The 13,287-nt window shown below is 37.8% G+C and overlaps 1 protein-coding gene across 1 annotated transcript in view; it reads right to left on the minus strand.

Annotated features, from left to right (window-relative positions):
* The window catches only part of dennd2c (DENN/MADD domain containing 2C), a 33,792-nt gene extending 21,467 nt beyond the window's left edge, over window positions 1-12,325 (minus strand). The window contains exons 1-2 of the mRNA XM_015377827.1: window positions 12,063-12,325; window positions 4,854-5,954 (exon numbers count right to left, since the gene is read on the minus strand). Of these exons, the coding sequence (XP_015233313.1) occupies window positions 4,854-5,755 (902 nt within the window). The 5' untranslated portion in view covers window positions 5,756-5,954; window positions 12,063-12,325. The remainder of the gene's footprint in view (window positions 1-4,853; window positions 5,955-12,062) is intronic.
* Between the last annotated feature and the right edge of the window lie 962 nt (window positions 12,326-13,287).

A 13,287-nucleotide genomic window follows, 5' to 3' on the forward strand; every position in this document is an offset into this window, starting at 1 on the left:
ATTTGATATCAGCATATGAAAATATATATAGTACCGTATATTATTTGTGTCAGAAATGGATAACAAAACTGCTATTTTCAATTTTTTTTTATTTTTGTCCAGCTTTAACATCGGTATCCGTTATCGGCTACATGAGTTTTAAAATATCGGCATATCGGATATCGGCCAAAATCCCTATATCGTGCATCCCTAGTATAAATTTTAAAAGTGTCCCCAAGCGCAGTCGCAAAAACCATCAAGCGCTACAAAGAAACTGGCTCATATGAGGACCACCCGAGGAAAGGAAGACCAAAAGTCACCTCTGCTGCGGAGGATAAGTTCATCGGAGTCACGAGCCTCAGATATCGCGGGTTAACAGCAGTTAAGATTAGAGACCAGGTCAATGCCAAACAGAGTTCTAGCAGCAAACACATCTCTAGAACATGTGTTAAGAGGAGACTGTGTGAATTAGGCCTTCATGGTAAAATAGCTGCTAGGGAACCACTGCTAAGGACAGGCAACAAGCAGAAGAGACTTAGACCAGTGGGAAAAAAGTGCTTTGTTCTGATGAGTCCAAATTTGAGATCTTTGGTTCCAACCATCTTGTCTTTGTGCGACGCAGAAAAGGGGAAAAGATGGACTCTACATGCCGGGTTCCCACCATGAAGCATGGAGGAGGAGGTGTGATGGTGTGCGGGTGCTTTGCTGATGACACTGTTGGAGATTTGTTCAAATTGAGGGCATACTGAGCATGGCTACCATAGCATCTTGCAGCGGCATGCTATTCCATCTGATTTTGCCGTTTAGTTGGACCTTCATTTATTTTTCTACAGGACAATGACCCCAAACACACCTCCAGGCTGTGTAAGGGCTATTTGTCCAAGAGGAATAGTGATAGGGTGCTGCGTCAGATGACCTGACCCCAATGGAGATGGTTTGGGGTGAGCTGGACCACAGAGTGAAGGCAAAAGGGCCAGCAAGTGCGGGAAACTCCTTCATGACTGTTAGAAGACCATTTCAGGTAATTACCTCTGGAAGTTCATCAAGAGAATGCTAAGAGTGTGTAAAGAAGTAATCAATGCAATAGGTGGCTACTTTGAAGAACCTCGAATATAAGACATATTTTAAATTGTTTCACACTTTTTTGTTAAGTATATAATTCCACATGTGTTTTTTGATATTTTTGATGCCTTCAGTGTGAATCTTCAGTATTCATAGTCATGAAAATAAAGAAAAGGGAATGAATGAAAACGAGTGTCCAAACTTTTGGCCTGTACTTTATATATGTAAAAACCACAAACCAATATCCCAAATTTCACATGATTGAATTCGATCAGTTATTGGAAGGTAATATAGTAAGAAAAAAATAAATCACTTTTTTGTTTTACAAATTGAATTCAAGATGTTACATTTCTTTTTATCTAAGCAACTTTTAACAGTTTTCTAAGTTTAATAAAATTGTTATAAAGGTTACAGACATGCACTAAAAAGTAAAATCTTCTGCAACATAAAGTTTTTCTTTTGTGTTAAAATTCTCAAGACAGAAAGAGAGAAAGAAAAGGAAACGGTCAGATGCTGACATTAATCTGAATCAGTAAAACCCTGACCGGTGTGTTTCTATAATTTCAGGCCTCCAAGAAAAAGTTCCTTTGTGATGCAAAACGTGAGAGACAACGTTTAATATTCAAGGCATAAAATGACAGAGCATTGAGGTTAACAAAGAAAAATGTCCCAATCTCTTATTTTACATGCTTCTGTAACGCAGTGTGGTGATAGTTTGGTTAATTGCAGAAACTATTTCTAAATTTTGCCTAAATGTGATGCAATATTGTCTCCTGGTGGATGCGTTTTCTGATGCACAAAAATGGAAGGAGATACTGGCTTCATTTGAAGCAGTAAGCTTGTATCAACCATGAAAATGGAGTTCATTACTAGTTTAAGGAAAGAAAAAGGAGAATACTTAATTTTATCCTTTTTAATGTATCTTTGCTAATGTTCTACTGGTGCTTTACAGTAAAGAAGATGGATATAAATATACATCTTTATTAACTACATAGCTAATGTAGTTCTGCGGGGCCTTTTGTGATCTGTTCATGTGAATAAAGATAATGATCTGGACCCACTAGTGCTGACGAATGAGGCCACATCTAGACAAAAGAAAAGAGAACTACCAAGCAGATTTTGACCCCAGACAGTAATTAAAATCTGACAATACAACCTCTCCCAAACAGCCCTGCAGCCACAAAAAAAGGAAGCATGCATTTAATAACAGCATATGCTCAGTGAACCATGAATAACACTAACGCCATGCTTGTTTCGGGCTGGAACAATACGATGATACAAAATAAAAATTAAAAAACTATCAAGATTTTAGCAATTTCTTTGAAAAAAACCTATAAATTATTTTTCTTTTCGCCAATATAAAAAAACAGTTGGATTAATCTGAAACCGTCCTTTTAAAGAACCAAGATTCAGTTTAAATACAAGAAGCTTCAAAGTAGACAACAGTTTTCAGTCTTTAGCAGCTTAAGGTTAGCAAGTTACAATTTTGTTACCTTCTTAACGGAGCCATAATCGGGTATTTTACATAAAAAAATCCTTCTGAAATTGTCTTTAAAGCTACAGTGTGTAATAATTACAGGGATATACAGTCAGAAATGTAATATATTATACATAACAATGTTATTTATCATCATCTACGAGCTCAGCCTCTTAACCTTAATATTTGCGTTGCCTTAGAATTCGTTATTTATAATTACATAGGAGCGGGTCTCGCAGCCATGGAGGCAGACATCTTTGCGCTACGGCAGCACAGAGCCAACAAACTAGCGATTGCGAGATCGCCAAAACGTCACAACGATGTAGAAAAAATAACGGGTATATTTATTATCTTAAGTCTACATGAAATCTATACCCTACACAGACTAATGAAATACTATCTGTAAAATTATCTATGTAAACAAACCTCATCACTTGAGAAGGTAGGTGATGCGGACGTCGTTGAAGACATTTTGTCCCATTACGCTCGCTGTACTGTTGGGGGGGAGAAGCGGTGGGGGGGGGAAATGTTCATGTTGCTGCAGTCTGACCGCTAGATGTCGCTAAAAGTTACACACTATAGCTTTAAATAAAAAATGAATCATTTGCAGAAAAAAAAGAAAAAATTATTATTTACTTTCCTTGTTAGGTTACTGTATGCACATGAAATTCATTTGTTTGTGTGTTCATGTGGCTGCAGCATTAGCAGCATCAGCAGTAAGCCATGGTGTGTTTATCATGGAGTTATGGTTTTTACACATTAAGTTAAAAGTTTCACAAGCAGCAATGTACATATGAACATCTGCGTCTAGGTGAGTCTCTGATTGGGGAAATCCTGGCGATAGCTTGGCGGGCTAATGTTAGCATCCTTCCATGGATGACGTCAATCGAGGAGGAGGAATAAAAATCACGCTTTGTGTAAAATGCTCTCTTCTGTACAACGGAGTATTAGGGCCAGGCGTGAGATTTTTTTTTTTCTTCTATTTTGAGAATAAAGTTGTAAAATTACGAGAATAAAGTCGTAAAATTACGAGTATAAAGTCATAAAATTATGAGAATAAAGTTGTACAATTATGAGAATAAAGTCGTAAAATTATGAGAATAAAGTCATAAAATTATGCAAAAAAAGTCGTAACATTACAAGAAAAAAGTCACGAGATTAGTCATAAAATTACGAGAATAAAGGTTGCTGTTTGGTGGTGCTGGTTGACCCTCAAATGCTGGTCGGAGCTCAAAGCTTTCTTTCTGAAACGGGTTGTTGTATGATGACTTTATTCTCGTTATGTTACGACTTTATTCCGGCAATATTACAACTTTATTCTCGTAATGTTCCGACTTTATTCTCAAAATGTAAAATAAATCCCTAACCTGGCCCTACACTTCCTGGTTTGAAGAAATAACCCAGTTTTTAACTAAACACAACAATCTGCGTTTTTAACATTTTAAAAAAATGTCTGATATCCAGTTGATGACAAATTGATTACAGCTTATTAGTCTGCTTTTAAACAGTCCTAAAGAACCGTCCTAAAGAAGTGGGGGATACTCTGATGTCGTAACATTTTAGCAAACACAGCCAACATGAGAGCTCAAAATAAAGAACTACATCTTTTCTTATTTAAAATACATCTCAGAAATTATACAACTTATCAAGCTTAAGGCACATGGCCTCAGGGGCTCAAAATGGAAACATATCCAACCTTTAATTTGACCCAGAAGTTAGAACCATGAGCTGTATATGTTATTATATCAAATCCCAGTAGAAAATAGGGAAACCAGTGAGATTTAGTAAATGCTGTGGTCCAAACCCACTACCTGCACAACTAACTGAAAACTAATGATGTCTTGTAATCTTTTTGTTGTCAAACATTAAAGCAAAGTGCTCACAAAAAGAGGTTGAACAGAGATGCGTTTATGTAGGTTTTAACAGGATCTTAAGTGGTAATAAAGACTTTATAGCTGGAACTTTTTCTACATTTATTATGCAAGTCAGACATTTTTAAAAGGGATGTAGGTCGAATACTTTTTTAACCACTTTTTAACCTTTCTTTAGGAGGTATTTGTGATAGAAAACCTGGACAATTAGAATCCAGATTAACAATAGGAATAGTGAAAATAATCCATCTTTTGAGAGCAATTATTTATAATGAATAATAAATGAACTACGAAAAATCAATAATAAGTTAAATGCCTTTTATGATTATATAGTGGAAACGATTGTATTACTTAAATAGTAAAACCAGTATGCTGCCTGGTTAAGCTTTCTTCTTATTAAGTTATAAATAAAACAATTTTTTAAAGTAACTAACCATTACCTGTAATGAGCTTTTTGGCCTTACCTGCTCTTTTTATGCCTTGATAGCCCTTCGATCTGTATAACAGGACATGGCGGGGGTGGGAAGTTCGGCGGCTTTACGACCCTCCTGCTCCTCACTGTAGAGCGGTTGTCGTTATGAGAGGATCTGCCGTCCCACTGCACCGCATGGTTCATCTTGTTGTTGTTGATGGTGGTTCCACGATACTGGAATGTCCGCTGAGGTTTGGGAGGGGGCGGGGTTTCACCTACACTGCTCCTGCCGCTCTCCCAGAGCAGTCTGTCCCCTTCCAGCTTCCGCCAGAACCCCCGAGAAGTGTAGAAGTTTCCAGCAGGCATGTTGTCTTCCTGATCGCCGGCTGATGGAGGTAGAGGCTTGGAGACTATTAAGACGTCTGGAATACGATCATCTTTGGGATCTGTGATGGTTGAGAAGACCGGATCGGCTGAAGAAATGGTGTCCACTTCTAATTTAGAAGATGCTAAATGTTGTGTTATGTTTTTTCCAGGGGATGTGGCTGAAAACGGAGCGGAAAAGTTCCTCAATGGTTCAGACTTTCGACCGGCAACACTGTGCCCAACCTGCGACGGAGATTCCCTAAAATCCAGTTCAGTACTCTTTGCTCTTGAGCGGCTGTCTTTAGCCTGAATCCCGACTCCCAAGCTTTTGTTAGAACAGCCATAGCCCAGCAGGTCACCTGACAGGGTTCTGGATATGATGGGTGGATGTGCTCTGACTCCAGGGTCCTGGCTGCCGCTCTGCTGACTCCGAATCTCCCACTGGGAGATCTTCTCCTTAATGTTTATACAATTGTGCAAGACCGGCCTCCCTGACTGCCAGCCCTGCCGAACAGGGGTGGCCTCTTTTGGCAGGTGATCAGCTTCAGCCAGCTCCCGCCTGGCCTGCTCCACTCTCAGAGCCAGCATGTTGGGAGGGAGAAAGTCAGCTCACCCCCAGTTGACCATTAGTGAACACATGAAGGGCTTTTTAACAAACAGGGAGGGGAAGATCCACTTGATCAGGTGTTGTTTTGTCCAGACATTAATAACGAATAGATTTATAGCCTTTAGGTGTCTTCAGGTATCAGCCAAACGTCACATCTTCCTGCTTCATTATGTAAACAATCTAAAAAATAAGAAAGAAAAATTACTCAGTGCTTTAGAAACGTAAACCCACACATCACATTTCAGGGTCACATGGATTTAAAAGTTAAAACCAGGATTTAAGGGAACCAGCTGCAAAAAAATACATCTAAAAAAGAAAGATGGCGACAAGGAGCAAGATTAGAAGAACTTTCTGCAGCTGGTTTGTGGCCTGAGCTGTCCAAACCCTCCATCAGCCTGAGGGGAATTCTGCGCCGCTGTCATCGAAAACCTCACTGCTGGCTAAATATGAAATGCCAGTGATGCAACAAAGTCCTGCAGCTGAACAAAGCCGCTGTTCAAAGGACTGGAAAGTATGGGCTCCAATCTGAGTCAGGGAGATAATGTTCAAAAAGATTCCACAATCAGGAATTTCCAACCGAGCTTCTTGGAAGTAAAGCTGAAGGAGAACATTAGGTTTGTAAACAATTAAAAAAACTTCAAGTTTAAGGCATCAAACATTGCTCCTTTCTCACTTATTTGTGTATGTGTTATTAAAGCAAATCCTGAGCTTTTCTGATCCCTATCTGGGATGCACCAGAATTCTCAAGCATCAGCGTCGAGCTCAACAACTTTCAGCTCAACCAGCTTTTATCAGTGACAGACTGGTTACTTAAAAATGTGTTTTTGATCAGTAAGCCAAGCTTCTTTGCTGCTATACTAGGATACTTCTAGGACTTCTAATACTCTGTTCTATAACAGAGTATTAGGGCCACGCTAGAGATTATTTTTTATTCTTTATTTTGAGAACAAATCCGTAAGAATACGAGTATAAAGTTGCAATATTACGAGAATGAAGTAATCTTAAAACCCGTTTCAGAAAGTAAGGTTCGAGCTCTGACCAGCATCTCACGGTCAACCTGAGTCCACTTTGACATTCTGCCCAATTTGATGCTGGCGTTCTAAAAGATCTCCTTATTTTTCAAACCAGAGCCAAATTATAACTTCACATAATGCTCCACATTCCTCATTTTAGTGAAGAAAGTGCTTCTTGTAAGAGTTGTCATAAAATACAATTTGTTTCTCGTAATTTTACGACTTTATTCTCATAATTTTATTACTTTATTCTCATAATGTTACAACTTTATTCTCATCATTTTATAACTGTTCTCGTTCTGACTTTTTTTTCATAATATTACGACTTTACTCTCGTTATTTTACAACTTTATTCTCGAAATAGATGAAAGAAAATCTCTAGCCTGGCCCTAATACTCCTTCATAAGAGTTTGCATCTATGAGGTGTTTAAAATTGAATTCAGAGGAAACAGTGAGCTGCAAGAAGCTCTTTTAAACAATCTCTACAACATGGGTTCATGGAAGCTACAAGAGGGTGGGAGAGAGCGAGACTTTGAGCAGATAACAACAAGTTTGTTTAATGAAACATGATTTGGAAGCATTGCAGAATTAAAAAAAAAGATCTATTAGTTACATTTGTAGGGAAGCGGCTGTTCCAACCGTTGCATTTCCGAAATTTCCCAAGTGGTGCCCGACTTTACACAAGTGGATAAAGTGAATGTGATTGGTTGTTTATCAAGGGAGCAGGGTTGTTGTTGAGGCGGAAGGTTCGCAAGCAAGTTTGGTTGTAGCCGGTGCCTCAGAAACCTCTTAGTGCTAGTAGGTTCCCAATGGGAAATTCCATTGGGACCAAGTATCACTAAATTGGTGACTTAAAAACTACACTGTCAAGGAACGCTATGGACAGAGGAAACATGCAAGAGGAGAGTTTTATGTCAGAGGTCGTGGATGAGTCTCCTCCATCATAGATTATTTATTTAGAGGACGAAAGCGGGGACAAAGTTGTTGTGGAACAGGACGCCAGGGCGGCAGAAGCTTGGTTTGGTGTAGAAGGCTTACAGCAGTACATGTTTGAGCCCTTGCCTCGCAACGCTGCCAGTTCTGTTAGCTCTACGCCTGCCGAAGACACAGACGTCCATCCCTGAACACTGGGACCTAATGTAATATATGATTGGCTGAATTTAGGTGTACAAGCTGACATAAAATCAACTAGCCTGCATAAGATAACAAAAAGAACCCCCACAGATTTTAGAACAGGATTTTTTTTTTTTATACAAATTTTCTAGTTTCTGGGACAATATGGTCTGATAAAGAGTACATTTATATACATATTTAAGCTAGAATTATTTCAATTTAAATATGACGTCCCTACGACTTTAAGGTAATGATTTATGTTTTACATTCTGTATTAAAACACAGAAAAACACTAATAAAAGCAAAAATAATGAAAAGGCTGTTTAAAAGAAAAATTTGCTTTGTCTTAAAATGTTATTAAAACGCTGTTTTACTCAATCTTGTCGCTGTAACTTATATTAAATAAATTGTCACCATTAAAACACAGCTTTACAGAAAACATTAACATCAGCAACAAAATTCCAGCTTTACATTTCTACCATAAGCTCACCCCACAAAAAAATAAGGACATTACCAAATAAAATACTGCCATACCAAAGATTTGAAGTAAAAAAAAACCACTTGTTTCATGTTTTCTCTTGTTCACCAGATCTGTAAGTGCACTTCTATTTTCTCGTCTCTGTGAAGTGACGCGGATTTGGTTTTGTCATATCCAAATTCCTTTTCCACACATGCTGGGACATGCATGTCTCAGCCAGTTTTATTTCACAGGGGGACCAAACTTGATTTACAACTACCACTGTTGGTATTTTATGCGCATGTTAATTTACAACCTCGGTCACGGTGTTACACACTCTAATCTGAACCCCTAGAAACAAATGTGGAGTTTTAACCGATAAAAATCTAGATAAATCCCAAAGCGAACATAAAGAATCAGAGACAACCGATAATCTACCTTCGGATGTAAGAAGGACGATGGAATATAGGAGGTTCAACCACTACATAAATAAATAGGATGGAATGAACTGCCTCATCTATCTGTAGTAAATAAAGCGATAACAAATGTTCTTGGACGTGAAGCAGTTCAGATCTGGATCCGCTATGACTCATATTCTGAGTCAACATCAACGCAACCGCTGCATGCTTATGCACAGCGGCCCCTCTCACTGGAACCAAACTATTAGGACACGTTGCACATTAGCGAGCTGAGAGGATCTGGAAAAGACAGACACATGGTAAAATTCCACAGCAACGCTCAACATCATCATAACTCTATGAGCTGCATTCCTACACATTAGGAAGAGAGGAGGGTCGGGAGAGACAGCAAAAAATGGTTGGGAAAAAAATGATGCTTTTGTTCAGTTTGACCTAAATTAAATGCATGTGTCTGCACTGGAATGCTGCCCTAAAAACTCCAGACCTGGAGATGACAATGCATCTCTCAAACTGACATACTTCTTTTCTTTTTTTGTAACACTTGTTTGTATTAAACAGGAACGCAGAAGTTTTGTTTCCTGAGCAGCAGGAAAAAGGATCCCAGCCTGTCTGTAATTACGGTGTAGAGTGATTTGTGACCATTGATTTCGGCTATGTTTGGACTGTTTACGTTCACACATCATGTAGTGCCAATCGCTGAAAAACTAAGAAATAAACCAGCTGTATGATAGCTGGTAGAAATTGTTGCAAATATGCATGGGTTGGTCCACACTGTATGATATCCTTAATCAAGACAACATAAATCAAGTAAATTAAATGCAATTTTATGTTTGAACAAAATGTTTAAAAACTAAAATGCATTATATAATTTTATTCATAAGGGAAATAATAATATACAGTAATACCTACCGCTTTTCTAAACTTTTCAAGTGCTTATTTCGATTCGGACAATATCTGTCCGATTCATCAGCTGACCAATAAGGCTTAATTTCCTTAATTCTGGGAGATAAGGATGAACTGATATTTAGATATGAAACCAATCCTATATACCTCTGCAATGGTCTGAAAATCAGCGACTTTGAATGCGCTAAACTTTGATTCATATTTGACTGCAGTTGCTGGAGAAGTTTTTATTGTTTCACCGGTATTGATTATATTCTTTAAAGATAACATTGAAATATTGAAGATCTCTTGCGATCTTAAAACAGAAGACAGCACCAGTATTTCCATTACAAACGTGCGTAAAACTATGTTGATATTCTGCTAATTAGGAAAATGCTAATTGAATTACGATGTTTTCATGACGTAGCAAACACAATGAAAGTTGTTTCCATTGCAGTTTTGCGAAATATACGAATTTTGATATGAGGTGGAAAAAAACCCTCACTGAAGCGTAAAAACTTTTTATTGAAAAAAGTTTTTTTTCAAAATTGCTGTGTTTCCATTTAGCTAATTCAATTCTTATTTACAATTTGACAATTAACGACCCACTACCCATTGCTCAGTGGAACAGTGGGTGGCACTGCTGCCTTGCAACAAGGAAGGTTCTGGGTTTGATTCCTGGCCCGGGAACTTTCTGCATGGAGTTTGCATGTTCTCTCTGAGAATGCATGGGTTCTCTCTGGGTACTCCGGCTTCCTCCCACAGTCCAAAAACATGACTGTTAGGTTCATTGGCTTCTCTAATGGCTTCTTCTTAGGGTTTAGGTCCTGTTTGTCTCTGTGTTTTCCTACGATGGACTGGCGACCTGTCCAGGGTGTAACCCGCCTCTCGCCCGTAGACAGCTAGGCACCAGCACCCCTTGGGATAAGCAAGGTGGAAAATGGAAGGACAGCTAATGAAAAATGCATGTCAGGCCTTTAAATCAGCCATAAAACTGCAACTTATGAACCCATACTTACTACACAGCATGTAGTAAGTATGTGTTCATATAAAACAAGTTTTATATGATGACAAAAGATCGTTAATTAAACACACTGCTTCAGCTCCTAGCCTGCAGTTTGCTGCTTAACAAACATCATATGTAGCATGTATACTGTAATTTAATAACTGTTTATTTAAAAAAGTGTGCTCTTGTTATTGTGATGGTGAAGCTTCCCAGTCATCCAGGTTATAGGCATTCCAAAAAAAGGAAAATTAAAATCAATCCACTGGACTTTGTTCCTAAGTTTGAAGATGCTTCGCTTCCCATCCAGGAAGCTTGTTCAATTCAAAACGGTAGGAATAATGCTGAGTTTGATGCTTATATACTGTAGCATCATTGGGCTATTGTATAAAACCTCCAACTCAACGCTATTCCTGACATTTTGAAATGAAAAAGCTTCCTGGATGGGAAGCGAAACGTCTTGAAACTTGGAAAACAAATTTCTTTGTTTTGGAATGCTCCTGTTATTGTGTTTTAATGTATTTGGTCTTCCTGTAAGTCAGGGAAAAGTAGACATTAACTGTCTCTGTAAGTCTGGAGCCAAAGGTGAGGGAAATCTGGGCCCCCTTTGTGTGACACCTCTTTAAAAAGACCTAAAATATTCTGCAGCTTTTTTTTAACCTTCATACCAGATATCATAGAGGTTGAAAGCACCCCTTCATCACTGGGTAAGTAAATTAAAGCTAATTGTACCTTCAGAAACAAGCCCAACACGCCCTCCTAAAGATGGGCAGCATGACAGGACATGTTCTGTAGGTGAGGTGTTGTAAGAAACCAAAAGCTTATCATCAACGGTGACAGTTAATGCTGTAATAAAGGAAAACTGCTGGTTTGAAACAGACTGAGCTAAGATAAAGAGTCTTTAAATCACTGATCAAACAGAAAACACTAATACAGCTTTAGGTTCAGCTAGAGGATTCCTCTAAAGATGGTCACTTTATCACATAGCATTAAAAAGATTTAAACCTTTAAGGTTAAACTTACAGATACTTTAGATATACATTCAGGAAATATATTAACTAAAAAAAAAGCTTTTATAGCAGAGTTAGCTTTTGAATCATGGCGCTAATTTAAACTCGCAGTATGAAATAAATCCTGAAGATTTTTTAAAAAGTAGGCAACTTAAATTTGTTAAAAATGTTCATATTAAAAGTATTAAATCACTTTTGTAAAATTAGCCAAAATAAGGAGCTAATAACGCTTTAATTTCCCCATATAGAGCTCGTTTATGACAGTTAGCATCGAGGTAACTTTAATTTAGCAAAACTTGTCAAACGGTTATTAACTTTGGTATAAAAAAAAAAAGCTTAAATATATATTCACATATGAGTATTTTATTTCTGTGTAAATCTAATGGCTTACCATTTTGGCTAATAACGGTCATTATAATCCATGTGGTCTACTTGTGCTTCTTCCCAAAAAATGATAAAGATAAAATCCCGTCGGTCCATCGGTGGGAATCAGAGCAAAGGAAAAGTTACAGCAAACTTCCTCCAAACAAAAGCAACTCATGAAGACGCGGGAACGGATACTTTTACTCATTTACCGGTGAAGAAAAACAACCGTTTCAAAGACACTGCGACAGAAAAAAAAAAAAAAAAAAAAAAGGAAAAGCAGATAAAGCAAATCACTCCTTCGCCCTGCTTTTAGGACAAAAACCGCTAAGCTGGATGTAAAGATACTACTTCCGGATCTGCTTTTCAAAATAAAACCCGGAACTCATACATAACCGCCGATTAATCGACGCTCTCAGAGCGAAACGAGCTTTTCTCAGCGTTTATTATGTTAGTCGGCTAGCACTTGGGTTTTTATATTAAGTGTTTATTGTTAACTTTACAAAGTTTGGAACTGTGAGAAAGTTTTTTTCAAGTTTCGCAAGTGGGAATACGTCACCCTATCAACTCCTGCAGCTGTCAACATGAATAATCGCTGCTGTCTTCACGTGCCATAGGTCCACATCTGCACCACCTTACAAAATATACGTTTATTTTGCTGGGAACCCAACCTTATATGTCTATTTCCAGACAAAGGTTTGTTAGTGTGAATTGGAGAATTCTTGTATTATATTACAATAATTATGTTTTATTTAAATGCAAGTTTGTTTATTGTTTATTTATTTCCCCATTAGCTACTGAGTCAAAGCAGTAGCTATTCTTCCTGTGTTCTTAACATTTTATAACAGATATTATATCAAGGCTGTGTAACAATGAAACCAAATACAGAAGTACACACACACACACCCATACTCGTTCTTCCATCGTAGTGAGGACCAGAGGTGTCAAGTAAATAAGTACAAATACTTGGTTTCTGTACTTAAGTAGACTTTTTAGGTATCTATACTTAACTCCATTACTTCTTTTTCTTCCTACTTCGGACTTCTACTCATTACATTTTCACACTAGTATCTGTACTTTCTATTCCTTACATTTTTAAACCTAACGTTACTCGTTACTCTTGTTTAAAGTTTATAAGTATTTATTTCCCATCATGTGCTCCATCCAATGCAGACCATTGGCGCCATCCACATCTAGAGGAAACTAGTGTAATTGGATGAGTCATATAATGCAACACTCATTTGCTAGCTAAA

Source organism: Cyprinodon variegatus, unplaced genomic scaffold, assembly GCF_000732505.1.
Source record: "Cyprinodon variegatus isolate N-32 unplaced genomic scaffold, C_variegatus-1.0 Scaffold159, whole genome shotgun sequence".
Classification (NCBI taxonomy): domain Eukaryota; kingdom Metazoa; phylum Chordata; class Actinopteri; order Cyprinodontiformes; family Cyprinodontidae; genus Cyprinodon; species Cyprinodon variegatus.